This window comes from Somniosus microcephalus, chromosome 3 (assembly GCF_052327205.1).
Source record: "Somniosus microcephalus isolate GS21.2 chromosome 3, FLI_Smic_1.0, whole genome shotgun sequence".
Lineage (NCBI taxonomy): Eukaryota > Metazoa > Chordata > Chondrichthyes > Squaliformes > Somniosidae > Somniosus > Somniosus microcephalus.
In genome coordinates, this window is record NC_140989.1 from 40,464,191 (window position 1) to 40,482,772 (window position 18,582).

Genomic DNA, 18,582 nt, shown 5'->3' on the forward strand with positions numbered 1-18,582 from the left:
CCCACATGAGGCTGAGAGCCTCCCTATCTATCTGAGCATATTTGCACTCAGCGGAGGTCAATGATCTGGATGCGAACGCGACTGGTCTTTCCAAGCCATTTGGCAACTTATGTGATAGCACTGCCCCAATACCATATGGAGAAGCATCACAAGCTAAACGAATAGGCAGCGTTGGGTTAAAGTGAGCCAACACTTCCTTAGAGGTGATCAATGCCTTGCTTTTGTGAAAAGCCCGCTTACAGTCCTCGCTCCACTTCCATGGCACTCCCTTTTGTAAAAGAGCGTTCAGCGGGTGTAGCACCGTGGATAAATTTGGCAGAAACTTATGGTAATAGTTAATCAACCCTAGGAACGACCTCAACTGGGATACATTTTCCGGAGCGGGAGCCTTCACAACAGCTTCGATCTTGTCAGGAGACTTGTGAAGCCCCTCCTGGTCAATGACGTGACCACAGTACGAGATTCGCTTCTGAAAGAACTCACATTTCTGGCGATTAACTCGAAGTCCATACTCTTTCAATCTGGTGAGCACCTGTTCCAAATTAGCAAGGTGTTCCTCATCATCATCTCCTGTAATAAGAATGTCGTCCAGATAGCATTGTGTGCCAGGAATTCCCTGTAATACCTGCTCCATGGCCCTTTGCCAAATCGCTGGAGCCGATGCCACTCCAAAAACCAGTCTATTATACCGATATAAGCCCTTATGCGTGTTGATCGTGAGATACTGGCGTGACGCTTCATCAACTTCCATCTGTAAGTACGCCTGCGCCAGGTCTATCTTGGTGAAGTGTTTCCCGCCAGACAACGAAGCGAAGATATCCTCAATCCGCGGAAGCGGATATTGCACCGTGTGAAGAACCGGATTAAGAGTGATCTTGAAGTCGCCACAGATGCGAACCTTCCCCAGTTCCCCCGGCTTGTTGCTCAATGAACGCTTCATGACGGGAACAATGGGCGTGGCCCATTCGCTCCAGTCCACTTTTGACAGTACTCCTGAACGTTCTAGCCCTTCCAGCTCAGCTTCCACAGCCGGTCGTATCGCATAAGGTACCGGTCTGGCTTTGAAAAATTTCGGGTTTGCATGTTCTTCAACCTTGATGTTTGCCGTAATTCCTTTCAGTGTTCCCAGTCCCTGTTGGAACACCTCCTTAGCATCGTCCAATATTCTGGACAGTCGTTTAGGTTTGACATCGTCCTTTTTACCGGAATCTATAGTTAGTGCTTTTAAGGAATGCCAGTCCATATTTATTCTCCTGATCCATTCCCGTCCCAGTAGTGGTGGACCTCCCTCAGGTAACACATACAAGTCCATTCCTTTGCTTTCTTTACCCTTGTGGACCACCTTTACTTTTATCTTTCCGATGGGGTACACTCTTTGCCCCGTGTATGTTTTTAATACAATCTCCGTATCCCTTAGGGGAATGTGTGAGAATAACCTTTTGTAATCTTGCTTATTCATGACCATCAATGCCGATCCCGTGTCCAATTCCATCTTCACTTGGGCTCCTGCTATCTGGAGTGTAACCCAAATAGTTTGGTGGTCTGCTGTGTTGCCCACATTATGTATTCTTAGACAACCCAGTTCCTTATTGCTGGAGTCTGAATCCGTCTTCTGTTCATCCGTACTGTTCTCTGTCACCTTGTGTACTTTTTTGTACTTCTTCTGTGGTGACTTTTTGTTGCTGGTCTTCTTTCCTGACCGGCATACTTTCGCTATGTGACCGAGTCTGCCACATTTTCTGCATTCTTGATCTTTGAACCAGCACTGGTTCTGATCGTGCGTTGTCCTTCCGCAACGATAGCACTTTACTGCACCCAATGCCATTTGATTGGTGCGGAGTTCCGATGGCCTTAGCTGCATTTCCGCGGTGCCTCGTGCTGCCGCCTCGTGCGATGCTGCAATGGTGACAGCTTTATCTAGTGTAAGGTCCTTTTCCTCTAGCAGTCGCTTCTGAGTTCCTTCTTTTAATAGTCCACACACGAACTTATCTCTCAGAGCATCTGCTAGTCCTGTACCAAACTGACAGTACTTTGATAGCTTGCGCAGTTCAATTAAGAATTCAGCGCTGCTTTCCTCTTTCAGCTGCGTTCTTCTGTAAAATTTAAATCGTTCCGCTATCAGCAGCGGCGTGGGGTTTAAATGCTCTTGCAGGACAGTAACAATATTCGCGAAAGTCTTATCCGCCGGTTTATCTGGTGTTACAAGGTGCCTTAATAACCCGTACGTCTTCGCACCCATCGAGTTTAATGGGGTTAGTGCTTTCTTTTCAGCCGGTATCTCATTTGCTGTACAATAAATTTCAATACGCTCCACATAAGTGGCCCAATCTTCGACATCGCTATCAAAAGCAGTGATGTTACCGTTTTTAGGCATCCTTGTAAGTTTCTTTAAGTATTTTATTTTTTTCCAAAATGGCGGCTTCCCGCGCTTGGCGGCTTTTCCCGCGCTTGTCTTCTTCCTGCGCCGACTAAAATGGCGGCTTCCCGCGCTTGGCTTCTTCCCCCACTGGCTACAATGGCAATTACCGCGCTGTTGCCGTTCTCGCCTCCCAGCGGTCCTTAATTTCCCCCGACGCTGCTGCTTTTAATCCCCGCTGTCCTCGTGGGTATTAGCGCTTCCTTTCTTGCTGCGCGTCTATTCCGATTGCAGCCCGGCCCTTTACACCAGCTGCGGTCGAGTTCTCCGCCCTTTTTTTCCTCCGGTCTCGCCCCCCCTTCTCCACTGACAACGCGGCCGACTTTCTGCCCGTGTCGCTAGATCGGCTTACCCACCGCCGTGGAAGAAGGATGATCACTGCCTGTCGCTGATGGTGGACTTCGTGGTCAGCAATTCCAACCCGGGTTCTCGATGCCTCCCGTGCGAATGTGGTGCTCAGCAGGATGATGAGGGCGGATGCCTCTTCTCGACGCCCGTTCTGGGGACGAAGCTGCCTTGGATGCAATTGCCGCTGGGTAAGATCGACTCGTCGCCACTGTTGAGTCTGTGTGTTCCAGATATGCTTATTTTAAATAACTGGACACAGACAACAGGAAAAACTTAAACAGGTCTTTACTACTTGAAGGTCAGGGCTGAACTGCTTTACAAATTACTACACAGAGCTTATATACCGGTGTGGTCACCACCGGTACTACAATATACAGTAGCAAGAGAAAGTAGTCCATCTTCTTAAGGTAGTTCTCTTAAGGTGGTACAGGTTACATACACCACATTAATGTTGAAGCATACGGAGCTTTTCATCTCCGTATCTGACAACAAACACTGTTGCTTAGCAACAGCTTCTAAACAGTCGGCCCGTACCTTGGAAGCGTCTCTCTGAAGCTGTTGCTAAGCTACAGAGACTTTGCAGAGCCTGACTGTTGAAAAAAAAGCCATGAGAAGAAAAAAAACCTAACAAAACGGCTCCTGATTTTTGCCGGTGGCTCGAGCTTGCCGGACATTTAGCCTCCGGATAACACAGTTTCCTGTATCTAGAAGATGCATTAAAGCATTACATTCTCTTTTAAAACTAAATACAAATGGCACCATCTCGTGGGGACCCCTACAATTGACAGGTTACATTCCATGTGGGTCTCTTCACAAATATCATAAAGCTCATTTCTCACTGGAAGACTGCACCAGCGGTAATGATGAACTGCTTCAGTCGCCATTTTGGGAGTATCTTTTGCATTAGAAACAGCAAGATGCAGACAAGCAAGATGTGAGATATAAAGCAAATATGGGTTGTCATTTAGCTTCACACGTGGCCAAACTGTGCAGTTAAGTAGCCGAGTCTGAACTCATAGCTGCTACTTATAAGAAAATAAGAAATAGGAGCAGGAGTAGGCCATTCGGCCCCTCGAGCCAGCTCCGCCATTCAATAAGATCATGGCTGATCTTCTACCTCAACTCCACTTTCCTGCACAAATAACATATCCCTTGATTCCCTTAATATCCAAAAAACTATTGATCTCGATCTTGAATATACTCAATGACTGAGCCTCCACAGCCCAAGGGTAGAGAATTCCAAAGATTCACCACCCTGAGTGAAGAAATTTCTCATCTCAGTCCTAAATGGCCGACCCCTTATTCGGAGACTGTGACCCGTGGTTCTAGACTTGCCAGCCTATGCGAGCATCTACTTCAGCTGCACAAAATTTGCAGCACTCTGTAACTTGACCTCAATCTGCTGCCTTTAGGTTTTTTTTTTGCTAACTTCAATACCCCCTTGAGTTCTGACACATTGGGGGTAATTTTAACCCCCAAAAACTTGTGATTTTGGGTCGGGTGGGAAGTTAAAAACTTTTAAATTTTAAATGTGAACCCAACCGGCCTCGAATCTGCCCAATTTCCGGGTTTAACGGAGGCAAAATGGGGGGCGGGCAACCAATCCGCTCTCAGCAGGCGAGTCAGTTATTAGCTTTTAAGGAGGCTGCTTGCCTCCATTTTAATAACACTTTCTATGTTTAACTAATGTCGGGTGGGTTTCCTGGGTCTCAGGAAACCCAGCAGGTAAAAGGAGGTGAGGGGGGCTGGATCCATAAGGTAACTGTCTTTATAGCACTGCTTGTGGGCCAGGAGTGTTTTCCACCACGCAACAAGCTTACCCTGTAAACCCCCTCGAGGTTTGTCCGAACCCCACCCCCACGACCACCATCTCACGCCCCCCCCCCCAACCAACCAGACTCTGCACCCCCGCGACCAAACTCTCACCCCCCCGACCACGCTCTACCTCCCTGCGATCACCATCTCGCCCCCCCTGTTCTTATGTTCTTATGTTCTGACCAGGCTCTACACACCCCCCCCAACCACCATCTTGTGCCCACGCTCTACTTCCCCGTGATCACCATCTCACCCCCTCTCCCCCTCCCGCCCCCCCGGACCAGGCTCTACCCTCCCCCTCCTCACCCACGCTCTGCCCCCCCCCCCCGCGATCACCATCTCGCCCCTGCAACCACGCTCTAACCTCCCCCACAACCACCCAACGACCACTATCTCGCCCCGCAACCACGCTTACCCCCTCCTCGCCACCACCACCCCCGCGATGCAGGACATTCGGGAAATGTGTACGACCGGTTTTCCTATCCATAACTCTGCCCCCCACCCACCCACTCTGAACACGCTACTCGGTAAATATCAGGGCCGTTATCCATCACTGATTTGTGCTTTTTGCCAATGGTAGTCAGAAAAAATGATCAGGATTAACGAACTTCTTCCATTTATCTCCATAAGACGGAAAGTCTGTACAGCACATTGGATCGTGACTAAGGAAGCTGCTTGGGTCAAGAAGATTCAGATCGCCTAAGAAAATTTAAAAAAAAACGGAATTCCAGTTTCAGGTGCCCATCTCTGGGCCTGATTTACAGCAGAGAAAAAAATAAATAAAATTGGGAGACAATCACCCTTGTTGATCCACCAACCAGAAAGAAAATAAGGGAATTTATTGATATGGGGGTTGGGGGGGGGGGAAAAGAGAAATCAGTTAAAAAAAAAAATCTTTAATGATCGTTAGTCATGGGAAGTCAAGCAGTGTTCGGGAAATTGCTTACACGTGTAAAAATGCCCGAGAGTCTCCATTCTATTTGTCCACAAAGACAGAAAGCTCTTGCTGCTGCAGAGATTTGCAAAAACGTGTCACACAAGCATTTAGAGGACAGCAGCAACCAATAGCTGGCTGTCAATGGAGTCTCTTATCCAGTTAAGTAGCCATAATGTTTCAGTTAAACCCCGAGAACATCCCATCAACTCCTCTGCAAACTTTCAGTACGCCTTTCAAATGTCACTGAACTTAAAAGGTTAAAACGCTGTAAAAACAAAGAGGCAACTCATGTTATTGATGCAGAATTGGATACAGTGATCATAGACATTGATGCAGTAAAGTATTAAGAGCCCCTTTTGCTCCTTAAAACGTTACCCAATTGAACTACAAAGAATGCTCTGGGGCATCATTAATAATGCATGTGTCAGATTCCATCATGTAGCGCAGGTTATACAGTTGCTACATATTCCAGATAGTGTAACAGGTGGTGAGGATCATGTTGTACTTGAAGTATTTGAAGAACAGCACAAACTGCAAGAGTAAAGCTCAGGCACCTTATATAGTCAAGAACAGGTTACAGCAGACTGCAGTACAACACTGGACACTCTTGCAGCTTGGCTTAATTTTGTCTTCTGACGAAAGGTCATCGACCTGAAACGTAGGCCTCGATTTTAACTGACCAGTGGAGTCGGGATTGGAGGCGTGCGGGGAGTTAAAGTCCCGAATTCAGGGGTCCCGACACCATCCCGCCCCCAACCCGCCTCCATGTAAGTTTCAAAGGAGGCGGGTACCCGCCCCGCACTGGGACCCGCCTACCCGAGGTGGGAAGGGATTAGTGACAATTAACAGGCAGTTTTTAGCCTAATCCCTAGTTTAAACCTTGAAGTGTGGGATTCCCGACGGCTCCAAACCACGCCAAGTTAGAGGAGCCGGGCCGTCGGGTTGAAGGACTTGGAGGGGTCGAGATGTCGGTGTTCAGGTGAGTGATGGGTGCATGAGTGCAAAGGTAAGTGTGTTTGGTGTGTCTAAAGTGTGTAAAGAATTTTAAATTACTTGTACTTACCTTTTTAGCCTTCCTTCCTCTAGGTTTCGGGAGTCCATCATCTAACCGGCACAGAAAGCAGAACGGCTATGAACTGTCAAAAGTGACACCCTGCAGCTTTCTGTGCCTGAGAGATTTCTAACTGAGTCTGTGTAGAAGGACTCAGATTAGAAGCAAGACTGTCAGTGTTTGACAGCTTCAAACAGCTGTCAAAATCTGATATTTCATCTGTCAAAACGTCTTGACAGATGAAATTTCAGTCTGTGACGTCACCCGTTGCTGGGTAGCCCTTAATTGGCCTGCTGAGCCCGCTGGGCGGGCTCAACAAGATCAATCAAGTTAAAATCACGTGGATTGGCCACATCTCGATGGAGGTGGGACTACAACCCCGAAAGTTGTAGTCCCACCTCCTTCCCGACTTCTGAGTGAAAATCACCCCCGTTAACTCGGTTTCTCTATCCACAGATGCTGCCTGACCAGCTGAGTGTTTCCATCATTTCCCGTTTTTATTTTTGAACTCCGTATGCTTGGTGCAGTAAAAATGTATCCAAAACTCTTACTCCTCTTTCTATGCGTCACTGGCTTCTCTGGAACAAATTCTTTGCGCTGCTAAAAATTATTCTTTTGATCCCATCTTTGCTGACAACCAATTATCTTACCTAAGTGGCTCCACATGGGATACACTGATGACAAACGCTTCTCCTGTCTGACCAGAGAGGGTGCGTCCACTCTTATCTACAATTGTTCCGGAAATCTGTCACAAATCAAAAATAAACTAATTAGCTACAAAACAAGGTTACTGGGGGGGGGGGGGGGGGGGGGGGGAGAGGGGGTAATGGAAAGTGAAAAAATGTAACAGTATTTTACACTTACAAAAATAGGTCTGGGCTCATACTGCTCAGCAAACAACTGCTGAATGGCAAACAAGGCAGCCTGTGAAAAGAACATGTACCATTAGCAAAACAAAATATTATAAATCAGTGGATTAGACCATTGCATTCTGAGGGCTCGATAACCTTCTACGGACCGTGGCTGCGGCGCTCTGGAATTAAAAACGGTATAAAAATACATTCCTCCACCAAATATCTGGCGAGTAGCTGAGCCATACAGAACAGAAACAATCGTCGGTCTGTGCTAAGATTAACTGGAGCACCAACTGTGGTGGTACAGCTAGCCCTGGTACCCCTGGGTTAGGAATAGAGGGGGAAATAAATTCAGACAAGGTACTGGCTCCTGATCATCATCACTTATGCTGGAACCCGCATAATATACATGAAAAATCATACAGTGAAATCGACATATTAAGAGTGTGCAGCTTATTAAAAATGTAAGAAGTCACACGACACCAGGTTATAGTCCAACAGCTTTATTTGAAATCACAAGCTTTCGGAGCGCTGCTCCTTCTTCAGGTGAAGTGGAGAAATGCATAAAGTCACAGCTTATATAGTCAGAGAATCATGTCAGATGTTTACAGGTAACCTTTCCAACTCATCCAGACTCGAGTCGACATTGGCTTGTTCTCTCTACACAGATGCGGCCGGACCTGCTGTGATTTCCAGCCAAAAAAATGTTTTTTGTCTGTTTTTTTGTTTTTCATACAGACCCCAGCATCTGCAATATTTGACCCCTTGTGACCCCACCTCATTGTTCTTTGATGTAATGTTTCCCTGACTGACCTGTTTGGACACCATTCACACCTTTGACTGCTGTGATTATCTCTCTGCCGAGGTGTGATAAATGGCAGTTGGAAAGGTTACCTGTAAACATCTGACATGATTCTCTGACTATATAAGCTGTGTCTTTATGCATTTCTCCACTTCACCTGAAGAAGGAGCAGCGCTCCGAAAGCTTGTGATTTCAAATAAAGCTGTTGGACTATAGCCTGGTGTCGTGTGACTTCTTACATTTGTCCACCCCAATCCAACTCCGGCATCTCCACACCATGCTTATTAAAAAGGTACTGAAATAAAAATTCTAAGCGCCAACCTGTGAAAGATTAATTCTTCCTCTTTAAGGTGTCACCTTTGGCTCAGTGGGAGCGCTCACGCCTCAGAGTCAGGTAGTCGTGGCTTCATGCCCCACTCCAGAGACTTGAGCACAAAATCTAGGCTGGCACTTCAGTGCAGTACTGAGGGAGTGCTGCACTGTTGGAGGTAACGGCACTGATTTTGTGAGGCTGTCGTAAGCCTTGTAAAAGTCCCTGCAAGTTCTGGGTTTCCGCCTGCTTTCACCAGCGTAAGGGTTAATACAACTGTTGAATTAAAAACTTAAAAATAAAAAAAATCAGCCAAACATTTAACATTAGTTTATGTAAATTTTGGTCCAGATTAAAATGCTTAGTTATTTTTCAAAACATTAAATTTTTATTGTGAATGCTTCATTAAAGGGACTTTTAATTGAATTTGCAAATGGGAAGATTTATTTTTATTCCAGTTGCGTAAATTATTTAATTATTTGGGGATTCCGTTCGTAAATGGAATCCCCATAAACATGAGGAATCCTCCTTTCTGATAGGAGGACCTGGCCCATGTGATCCGAGAGACGCTACTGAACTGCCCGTGTCCCTGGGCCTTTACGCAGGCCCACGACCCAAAAGGTCGGTGCGGATTTTCTTTTTTCCGGGTCGGCGGTGTGCTCCAGAGGTACGCCTCCAACCGCAAATTCCAGCCCATTGTCTTTCGAACAAGACATGAAACTGAGGTCCCATCTGTCCTCTCAGGATGACATAAAAGATCCTGTCCCACTATTCGAAGAACAACAGGGGAGTTCTTTGGATGTCCTGCCCAACATTTATCCCTCAAGTAACCTCATCAAAAACAGATTATCTGGTCATTTATCTCATTGCTGTTTGTGGAGCCTTGCTGTGCGCAAACTGGCTGCCTCATTTTCCTACATCACAACAGTTATTACATTTCAAAGTACTTTACTGGTTATGAAGTGCAATGGGAACTCCTGAGGTCATGACATGCACTATATTTTACCACGGTTTACCAAGGTTAAAAGAAAATCACATTATTTCAATGCGATTTCCTAATGCAGTATGGAATTCGGAACAGCAGGATTTAAAATCAAAGCCAAAATTAGTAAATAGCTACAGGATTTTCTTTATGATTTCAGCATTGGATGGGGTTTGGCATGTCTGTTACCTTTGCATTTGCTGTATCAAAAATGGTCTCCACCAGGAGGAGGTCAACACCACCATCAAGCAAGCCTCTGGCTTGTTCTTCATAAGCTTCAACTAACTCATCGAATGCTGTAAAACAGATTTATTGACAGTGAAACTCCATTGGAGACAAGTTGGACAACACAGTAAAATTAGAGTTAGGCTATTCAGGAGCAAAAACTGGAAGCACTTTTTCCACACAGAGTAGTAGAAATTTGGAATTCCCTCCGCAAAAAGACTCTGGATGCTAGGGCGATTGGAGCTTTCAAGACTGAAAGAGATAGATTTTTGTTAGGTAAAGGTATCAAAGGATATGGAGCAACAGCAGGTAAATGGAGTGGAGGTGCAGATCAGCTATGAATGGCGGAGCAGGCCCGAGGGGCTGAATGGCCTCCTCCTGTTCCTAATGTTCCTGAATAGCAAATCAATGGGCTATCCAAGCAACTTTGTGTTATGTACTATTTCTGCCTCCTTTTACACCTGCACTTCGTGTCATACTACCTCTTGGCTTAATGCACAAGTACATTAAGAATGTGTGGAATCGGAAAAAAACACATTTCAGTACATCTGACTGACAAAGTTCAAAACCAGAATGCACAGTTCACTGCCTACATTCCTCTATTGGTTTCTTGCCAAATGCCTGTCCAATTCTCAAAAATTCCAAACATTCACTATTTTCTGTAAACTAGTTATTTTTGATCTGTCCATTTACCTTCCCTCTTCTGAGCTTCAACCCATGCCCCCTCATCGTCATGCTCAGGGTGATGGTAAACACAGTTTCTCAGGGTTCAATTTATCTCACCTTTAAGGATCTTGAATATCACAATAAGGTCCCCTCCCAGTCTTCTCTAGTCTAAATAGACAAATTCTGTAGTGTCTCCATGTAGCTCAGGTGTCTGATGTCAGGTACACAATGGGAAGCCCTTTGCTGCATCTTATTCAGGTCAATGATGTCCTTCCTATAATATGGCAACATGATTAACAGTTGGACCCTATAATCAGCCACAGGAAGACGCATGGAGGGTAGATAAGGTCATTCTTCTCCTCATCCAATTGTGCGAGGTGAAATTATGGCTTCAAGTTACCATCCTAACACTTCATCACATTATCGTTTAGCATGCAAGCTTACAAAATGTAGCGTACAACAGCAACCAAGTTGTGAATTCCTAAACATTCTTAGCAATAAATACTACAGCCTACGAGGCACGCTGTTTAGCAAACATCAGTGACCGAGTACCTCGTGTGAATTTATCTCTCATCACTGCTCTACGTTATGGCATTCATAAAACTAAGATAAAGATCATTTCATTGAAAGTGGTACAATTGGGAGTAGCCAATTTTGCAATAGAATTTGCAGTTTTTAAATATCTTTTTTTTTTTTTTTTTAAGTCTGTTCCTATATCTAGTGACCAATGTACGACTTTTAAACCCTCCAAAATACTTTACTGGCATGGACATTATTTTCGTACTTATATTTCTGTAGTCTGGCCTTTCCACAGATGGCGATACTGACAATGTTTTGTTGGTCGGTCCCATCGCACCTGCCACAAATCTTCGGGTACCTGTGACAAACGGCATAAGTTTAAAAGTGAAACACTGCAAAACTTTACAACCATGTTAAATGATAACAAAACTCGATGGCAAGTCCTATATAAATATTAAATACTTACTACTAGATAAATCACATGTATATACGTACTTATTTTTCCTTACAAGTTAAATATACATAGGAACAGGAGTAGGGCATTCAGTCCCTTGAGCCTGTTTTGCCATTCAATGAGATCATGGCTGATCTGTATACCCTTGGCTAGCAAAGACCTATCGATCTCAGATTTTAAAATTATTAATTGAATTAGCATCTACTGCTTTATGTGGGAGAGTGTTCCACACTTCTACCACCCTTTGTGTGAAGAAATGTTTCCTAACTTCTCTCCTGAATGGCCTGGCTCTGATTTTGAAATTAATTTAAATATAATGTACATATAGGTGAGTTTTCTCTCAGTGTGGTGCTCAAACACAAAGATCTCTTCCACCTTCAGTGGGACCAATAATTGGTTTTAATCCTGGAAGAGACATTTCTCCCAAAAGCTCAACTAGTATATTGGAACCATTATGGCAAGAGAAAGCCCACCAACATCTAAATTACCTGTGCCTTACAAGAATTGTTTTGTTTGTATAAAAGATATAATTTACATTTGTTTATGGATGGCTAGTTAGCAAGTACTCTATTTGCTCACTGAAATAGCAACATATAGGTATGTAGCTTGTTACACACCTGGAAACAACTTTAATTTTGTTAGTATCCTCACTTTATACCAATCTCCATATACCAACTGCAATAGACAGGACACTGGGCAACTGTGGCACCAAGGCCACGTCTTGAGATGGGTGAAGGAGCTGCGATTATGACTCGGGCTCCAAATTTTCCCTCAATCCCCTGGCTGCTGCCCGGCATCTTTCTGCAGAGGTTCAGCTGAGATCAGGAACCAAGCAGAGTGGGAGACGCTATTCCATGTTGTGCGTCGCAGCTCTAACTTGATATATTACTACATTATCCGTCTACAAGTATTTAACGTTCACAGGTCCAAGGAAGTCGACAACAACAAAGATGTTGGTAACCTGTTTGCGCTCCCACATCATCAGCCGCCGTTCTAGCCAGTTCTGCTGAGACTTTGTTCAGTCGGTAAGCCTGGATTGGAAAAAAACCATATATTGGACAGCAAATACTAGTATGCCATTACTATGACCAGATAAAAGAACTTGCATTTATATTGTGCCTTATCACATCCCAAAGCACTTTATAATCAACTGATTACTTTAGGAGTGCAGCCACGGTTGTTATGTAGGCAAACAACAGTGCACTGCAAGGTCCAACAAAAAATGATCAGATAATGTGTTTTTGGACATGTCGGTTGAGGGAGGAATTTTGGGCAGGACACTGGAAGAATTCCCTGCCCTTCTTTGAATAGTACCAGGGAATTTTTTCCATCCACTTGAGCAGGTTCAAGTCCCACTCCAGAGACTTGAGCACAAAAATGTAGGCTGACACTCCAGTGCAGTACTGAGGGAGTGCTGCATTGTCGGAGGTGCCGTCTTTCGGATGAGGCGTTAAACCGAGGCCCCGTCTGCTCTCTCAGGTAGATGTAAAAGATCCTATGGCATTATTTTGTCAAAGAGCAGGGGAGTTATCCCCAATGTCCTAGCCGATGTTTATTCCTCATTCACCATCTAAAACAGATTATCTGGTCATTATCACATTGTGGGAGTTTGCTTTGCGCAAATTGGCTGCCGCGTTTCCTATATTACAACAGTGACTACACTTCAAAAAGTACTTCATTGGCTGTAAAGCGCTTTGAGACATCTGATGGTCCTGAAAGGCGCTATATAAATGCAAGTCTTTCTTTTTCAGGCAGATGATTATGTGCTCAAGTCTGCAGTGGGGCTTGAACCCAGAACCTTCTGACTTGAAGGCAAGAACGTTACAAACTGAGCCAAACTGACGGATACTAATTTCACTTTAAAAACCACCTTTATAATTGGAACAAAAGCAAAAAAATAACTGCAGATGCTGGAAATCAACCAACTGGAATGTTTTCAGAGTATGAACCCAACAAGAATATTACAGCTCCCTGATGATTCCGAGCCACTGTTTAGAAAGTAGTGCAATTGGAAGCAGCCAGCCCTACAATGGAAAATGTTAATTGCAGCAACTGGTCCTGTATTCATTCATACAGATCAGGATTGTCCGAGGCTTCATCGGGTTTACGTGATCTAAGCTGATGTGGCAGTAAAGTGACCCCAGTGACTTTTGTAGGAAAGCTACATGCATGTGTAAATATTTACTGAAGACAGGATTGGTTCTGACTGCAATCTCCTCCATTATCAAATATGCAACTGACATTTACTATCTAGGTTTACATGTGAATAATGGGCACTGTGCTGAGGTACTGGAAGGCTGGAAAGTATCTGTAGAACATTATTGTTCAGGCGAGGATGGTCAAAGGGAGAAATTTTAAAAAGGGAAATAAAATGCCATTACCAGCAGAACTGTGATGAACCGTGTTCAAGCAGTAACCCACAGCAGTGACCGACACAAGCTCCATCACCCACACGGCTGCTGTGTGGAATTACCCAGCAGATGTCCGATACCTCCCCAAACAAACAAAAGAACTAATGTGTAAAATGGGAAAAGGCCATTCGATCAACCAAGTCCAACAAACCATGTCAATTTGCATTGTCATTGTCTCTTATACAACTTATTTAAATATCCGGAGGGAGATGACTAAACACAACAGTAAAACTTTCTTAAAAGACAAAATTGTGAACTTCCTCCAAATAATATTGGAAAAGGAAGAAATAAAATAAAGGGAATCATTGTCCCAGGCCTACTTTTGAGCTATTGCCCCTGACAGTTAGTTTCAGCACTGGCAGAGGTATGGGAGGAAGCTGAACACCAACTGACAATAACGTGTAAAGGAAATATTCACTTATAAAAATGTGACCCAAAAAAGCCCATAAATATGACTTTTAAGTTGTCATTTTGCACAAAACATGCACATTTCTTAGAAAAACACAAGAATTAAAATACCCTTAATGCCGAGTCCAAATCTAGAGCTCACATTAACCCAGATGGCTACAGAAAATAGCTTCCTTTATTACCATATACACAGAAGTCACGTACAAGGCAAATGACACCCCTATTTTGTAGAGATGGCACTGGTTTATAAGTAACAAGCTTAACTTAGGGACTCAAGCACGGATGATGCAGCATTAATTTGAGATAGCCACTGTACACAAAGAGGACTTTTCTATAGCCAAGTAATGATATCCTTGGAACACATGCCAGAAAAAACATTGTTTGAGCAAGTTGTGAACGGCCTCTGCTCTGCACACTCCTCCCCCTTACCTCCCCAGGCTTGCTGAAGCTCCCTCTATGGGACAACACATCTATTTTAAGCATTCTTTTGCATTTGGAAAAAAAAATGCAAATACCCTGAAAACATTCCAGTTTGTTGCCTTCCAGCATCTGCAGTTTTTTTGCTTTTGTTCCAATTGTAAAGGTGGTTTTTAAGATGAAATTAGGAACGTTCTTGCCTCCAAGTCAGAAGGTTGTGGGTTCAAGCCCCACTATGGACGTGAGCACACAATCTAGGCTGAATCAGTACATTACTAATGCGGAGTGTTGCATTTTGGATGGGACATGAAATCAAGCCTGCTCAAGTGGAGGGAAAATATTCCATGGTACTATTCAAAGTAGGGCAGGGAATTCTCCCAGTGTCCTGCACAACATTCCTCCCTCAACCAGCATGTCCAAAAATACATTATCTGGTCATTCATTTCAATAGCGGCTTTCACGACCTCAGGACGCCCCAAACTGCTTTACAGCCAACGTTGTACTTTTTGAAGTGTAGTCACTGTTGTAATGTAGGAAATGCGGCAGCCAATTTGAGCACTGCAAGCTCCCACAAACAACAATGTGATAATGACCAGATAATCGGTTTTGGTGATGTTGATTGGAGGATAAATATTGACCAGGTCACACATAAGAACATAAGAACGTAAGAACATAAGAAATAGGAGCAGGAGTAGGCCAATCGGCCCCTCGAGCCTGCTCCACCATTCAATAAGATCATGGCTGATCTGATCCTAACCTCAAATCTTCTATCACTCTGCATCCACCCGAACCCATGTGATCTCCCGGGAGAGGCGAAAAACCAGATAAAGACCCAATGGCCAATTTGGGAGAAAAAAATCTGGGAAATTCCTCTCCGACCCATCTAGGCGATCGAAATTCTTCCAGGAGATCACTCTGTCCCTATATTTTCTACAGTACTTACCTTCTGTAAAGGCGATCTCCACCCCAGCCAGGAACAGGAATAAAACCATCTCCTGAAATCTAACAGAATTAAAACACAGTAGGAGCAGAACAAGGCTACACGGCCCCTGGGCCCACTCCACTACCCACAGGGCCATGACCATTCCGAACCCAGACTCATGTCCAATTTCCTGCCCGCTCCCCGTAACCCTTAATTCCCTTTACTTCTAGGAAACTATCTATTTCTGTTTTAAATTTATTTAATGATGTAGCTTCCACAGCTTTCTGGGGCAGCAAATTCCACAAACCTACCACCCTCTGAGTGAAGAAGTTTCTCCTCATCTCAGTTTTGAATGAGCAGCCCCTTATTTTAAGATTATGCCCCCTAGTTCTAGTTTCACCCATCATTGGGAACATCCTCACCGCATCCACCCGATCAAGCCCCTTCACAATCTTATATGTTTCAATAAGATCGCCTCTCATTCTTCTGAACTCCAATGAGTAGAGTCCCAATCTACTCAACCTCTCCTCATATGACCACCCCCTCATCCCCGGGATTAACCGAGTGAACCTTCTTTGTACTGACTCGAGAGCAAGTATGTCTTTTCTTAAGTATGGACACCAAAACTGTATGCAGTATTCCAGGTGCGGCCTCACCAATACCTTGTACAACTGCAGCAATACCTCCCTGTTTTTATATTCCAACCCCCTAGCAATAAAAGCCAACATTCCATTGGCCTTCTTAATCACTTGCTGCACCTGCATACTAACTTTTTGAGTTTCGTGCACCAGGACCCCCAGATCCCTTTGTACTACAGTACTTTCCAGTTTCTTGCCATTAAGATAATAACTTGCTCTATGATTTTTCCTGCCAAAGTGCATAACCTCACACTTTCCAGTATTGTATTCCATCTGCCAAATCTCTGCCCACTTACTTAGCCTGTCTATGTCCCTTTGCAGGTTTTTTATGTCCTCCTCACTCACTACTTTCCGTCCCATCTTTGTATCATCTGCAAACTTTGATATGTTACACTCGGTCCCCTCCTCCAAATCATTAATATAGATTGTAAAGAGTTGGGGACCCAGCACTGACCCCTGCGGAACACCACTAGTTACTGGTTGCCAATCTGAGAACGAACCATTTATCCCAACTCTCTGCTTTCTGTTAGAGAGCCAATCCTCCACCCACGCCAGAATATTACCCCCAATCCCGTGATTTTTTATCTTGAGCAATAATCTTTTGTGTGGCACCTTGTCAAATGCCTTTTGGAAGTCTAAATACACTACGTCCACTGGTTCCCCTTTATCCACCCTGTATGTTACTTCCTCAAAAAACTCAAGCAAATTTGTTAAACATGACTTCCCCTTCATAAAACCATGCTGACTTTGTCCTATTAAATTATGTTTATCCAAATGTCCCGTTACTGTCTCCTTAATAATGGACTCGAACATTTTACCAACCACAGATGTTAGGCTAACAGGTCTATAGTTTCCAGCCTTCTGCCTACTACCCTTTTTAAATAAGGGTGTTACATTAGCAGTTTTCCAATCTGCCGGGACCTTTGCTGAGTCCAGTGAGTTTTGGAAAATTATTACCAATGCATCCACAATCCCTACCGCTACTTCCCTCAAGACCCTAGGATGCAAGCCATCAGGTCCAGGGGATTTATCCGCCTTGAGTCCCATTATTTTACCAAGTACCACTTCCTTAGTGATTTTAATTGTATTTAGTTCCTCCCCCCCTAGAGCCCCCTGTTTGTCCAGTGTTGGGATATTCTTAGTGTCTTCTACTGTAAAGACTGATACAAAATAATTGTTCAGTGTTTTTGCCATCTCCATGTTTCCCACCATTAATTTCCCGGTCTCATCCTCTAAGGGACCAACATTTACTTTAGCCACCCTTTTTCTTTTTATATAACTATAGAAACTTTTACTGTCTGTTTTTATATTTTTTGCTAATTTACTTTCATAATCTATCTTCCCTTTCTTAATCAATCTTTTTGTTATTTTTTGCTGTCTTTTAAAGACTTCCCAATCTTCCATCCTCCCACTAGATTTGGCTACCTTATATGCCCTTGTTTTTAGTCGGATACTATCCTTAATTACTTTACTTAGCCACGGATGGCTATCTTTTCTTTTACACCCTTTTTTCCTCAGTGGAATATATTTTTTTTGGAAGTTGTAAAATAACTCCTTAAATGTACACCACTGGTCATGTACCGTCTTACCCTTTAATCTATTTTCCCAGTCCACTCTAATTAATTCCGCTCTCATACCTTCATAGTCTCCTTTATTCAAGCTCAGCACGCTTGTTTGAGATCCAACCTTCTCACCCTCTAATTGAATATGGAATTCAACCATGTTATGGTCACTCATTCCAAGGGGATCCTTTACTAGGACATTTTTAATTAATCCCGTCTCATTACACAGGACCAGATCTAAGGTTGCTTGCCCCCTGGTCGGTTCAGTTACATACTGCTCAAGAAACCCATCCCTAATACACTCAATGAACTCTTCCTCAAGGCTGCTCTGCCCAATTTGATTTGTCCAGTTAATATGATAATTAAAATCCCCCATAATTATAGCTGTTCCCTTATTACAAGCCTCAACTATTTCCTGATTAATACTCCGTCCAACAGAGTTGCAACTGTTCGGAGGCCTATAGACTACACCCACTAGTGTTTTTTTCCCCTTATTATTCCTTACCTCCACCCAAACTGTTTCACTATCCTGCTCCTTTGACCCAATATCATTTCTCTGTATTATAGTGATTCCTTCCTTTATTAACATAGCCACCCCACCTCCTCTCCCTTCCTGCCTGTCCTTCCTGATTGTTAAATAACCTGGTATGTTTAATTCCCAGTCATGGTCACCCTGCAGCCATGTTTCTGTAATGGCCACAAGATCATACCCATATGTCATTATTTGTGCCGTTAACTCATTCATTTTGTTACGAATGCTACGTGCATTCAGATAAAGAACTTTCAAATATGTTTTGTAACACTTAGTTCCTGTTTTTTCCCTTTTTATTACTTTACTTTTTACT

General features: G+C 43.8%; 1 protein-coding gene across 1 annotated transcript in view; it reads right to left on the reverse strand.

Moving 5' to 3' along the window:
* The window catches only part of mtr (5-methyltetrahydrofolate-homocysteine methyltransferase), a 93,414-nt gene that overhangs the window by 67,819 nt on the left and 7,013 nt on the right, over positions 1–18,582 (reverse strand). Inside the window, exons 4-8 of the mRNA XM_085980207.1 lie at positions 12,341–12,410; positions 11,191–11,283; positions 9,705–9,811; positions 7,432–7,491; positions 7,218–7,312 (exon numbers count right to left, since the gene is read on the reverse strand). Coding sequence (XP_085836333.1) covers positions 7,218–7,312; positions 7,432–7,491; positions 9,705–9,811; positions 11,191–11,283; positions 12,341–12,410 — 425 coding nt within the window. The remainder of the gene's footprint in view (positions 1–7,217; positions 7,313–7,431; positions 7,492–9,704; positions 9,812–11,190; positions 11,284–12,340; positions 12,411–18,582) is intronic.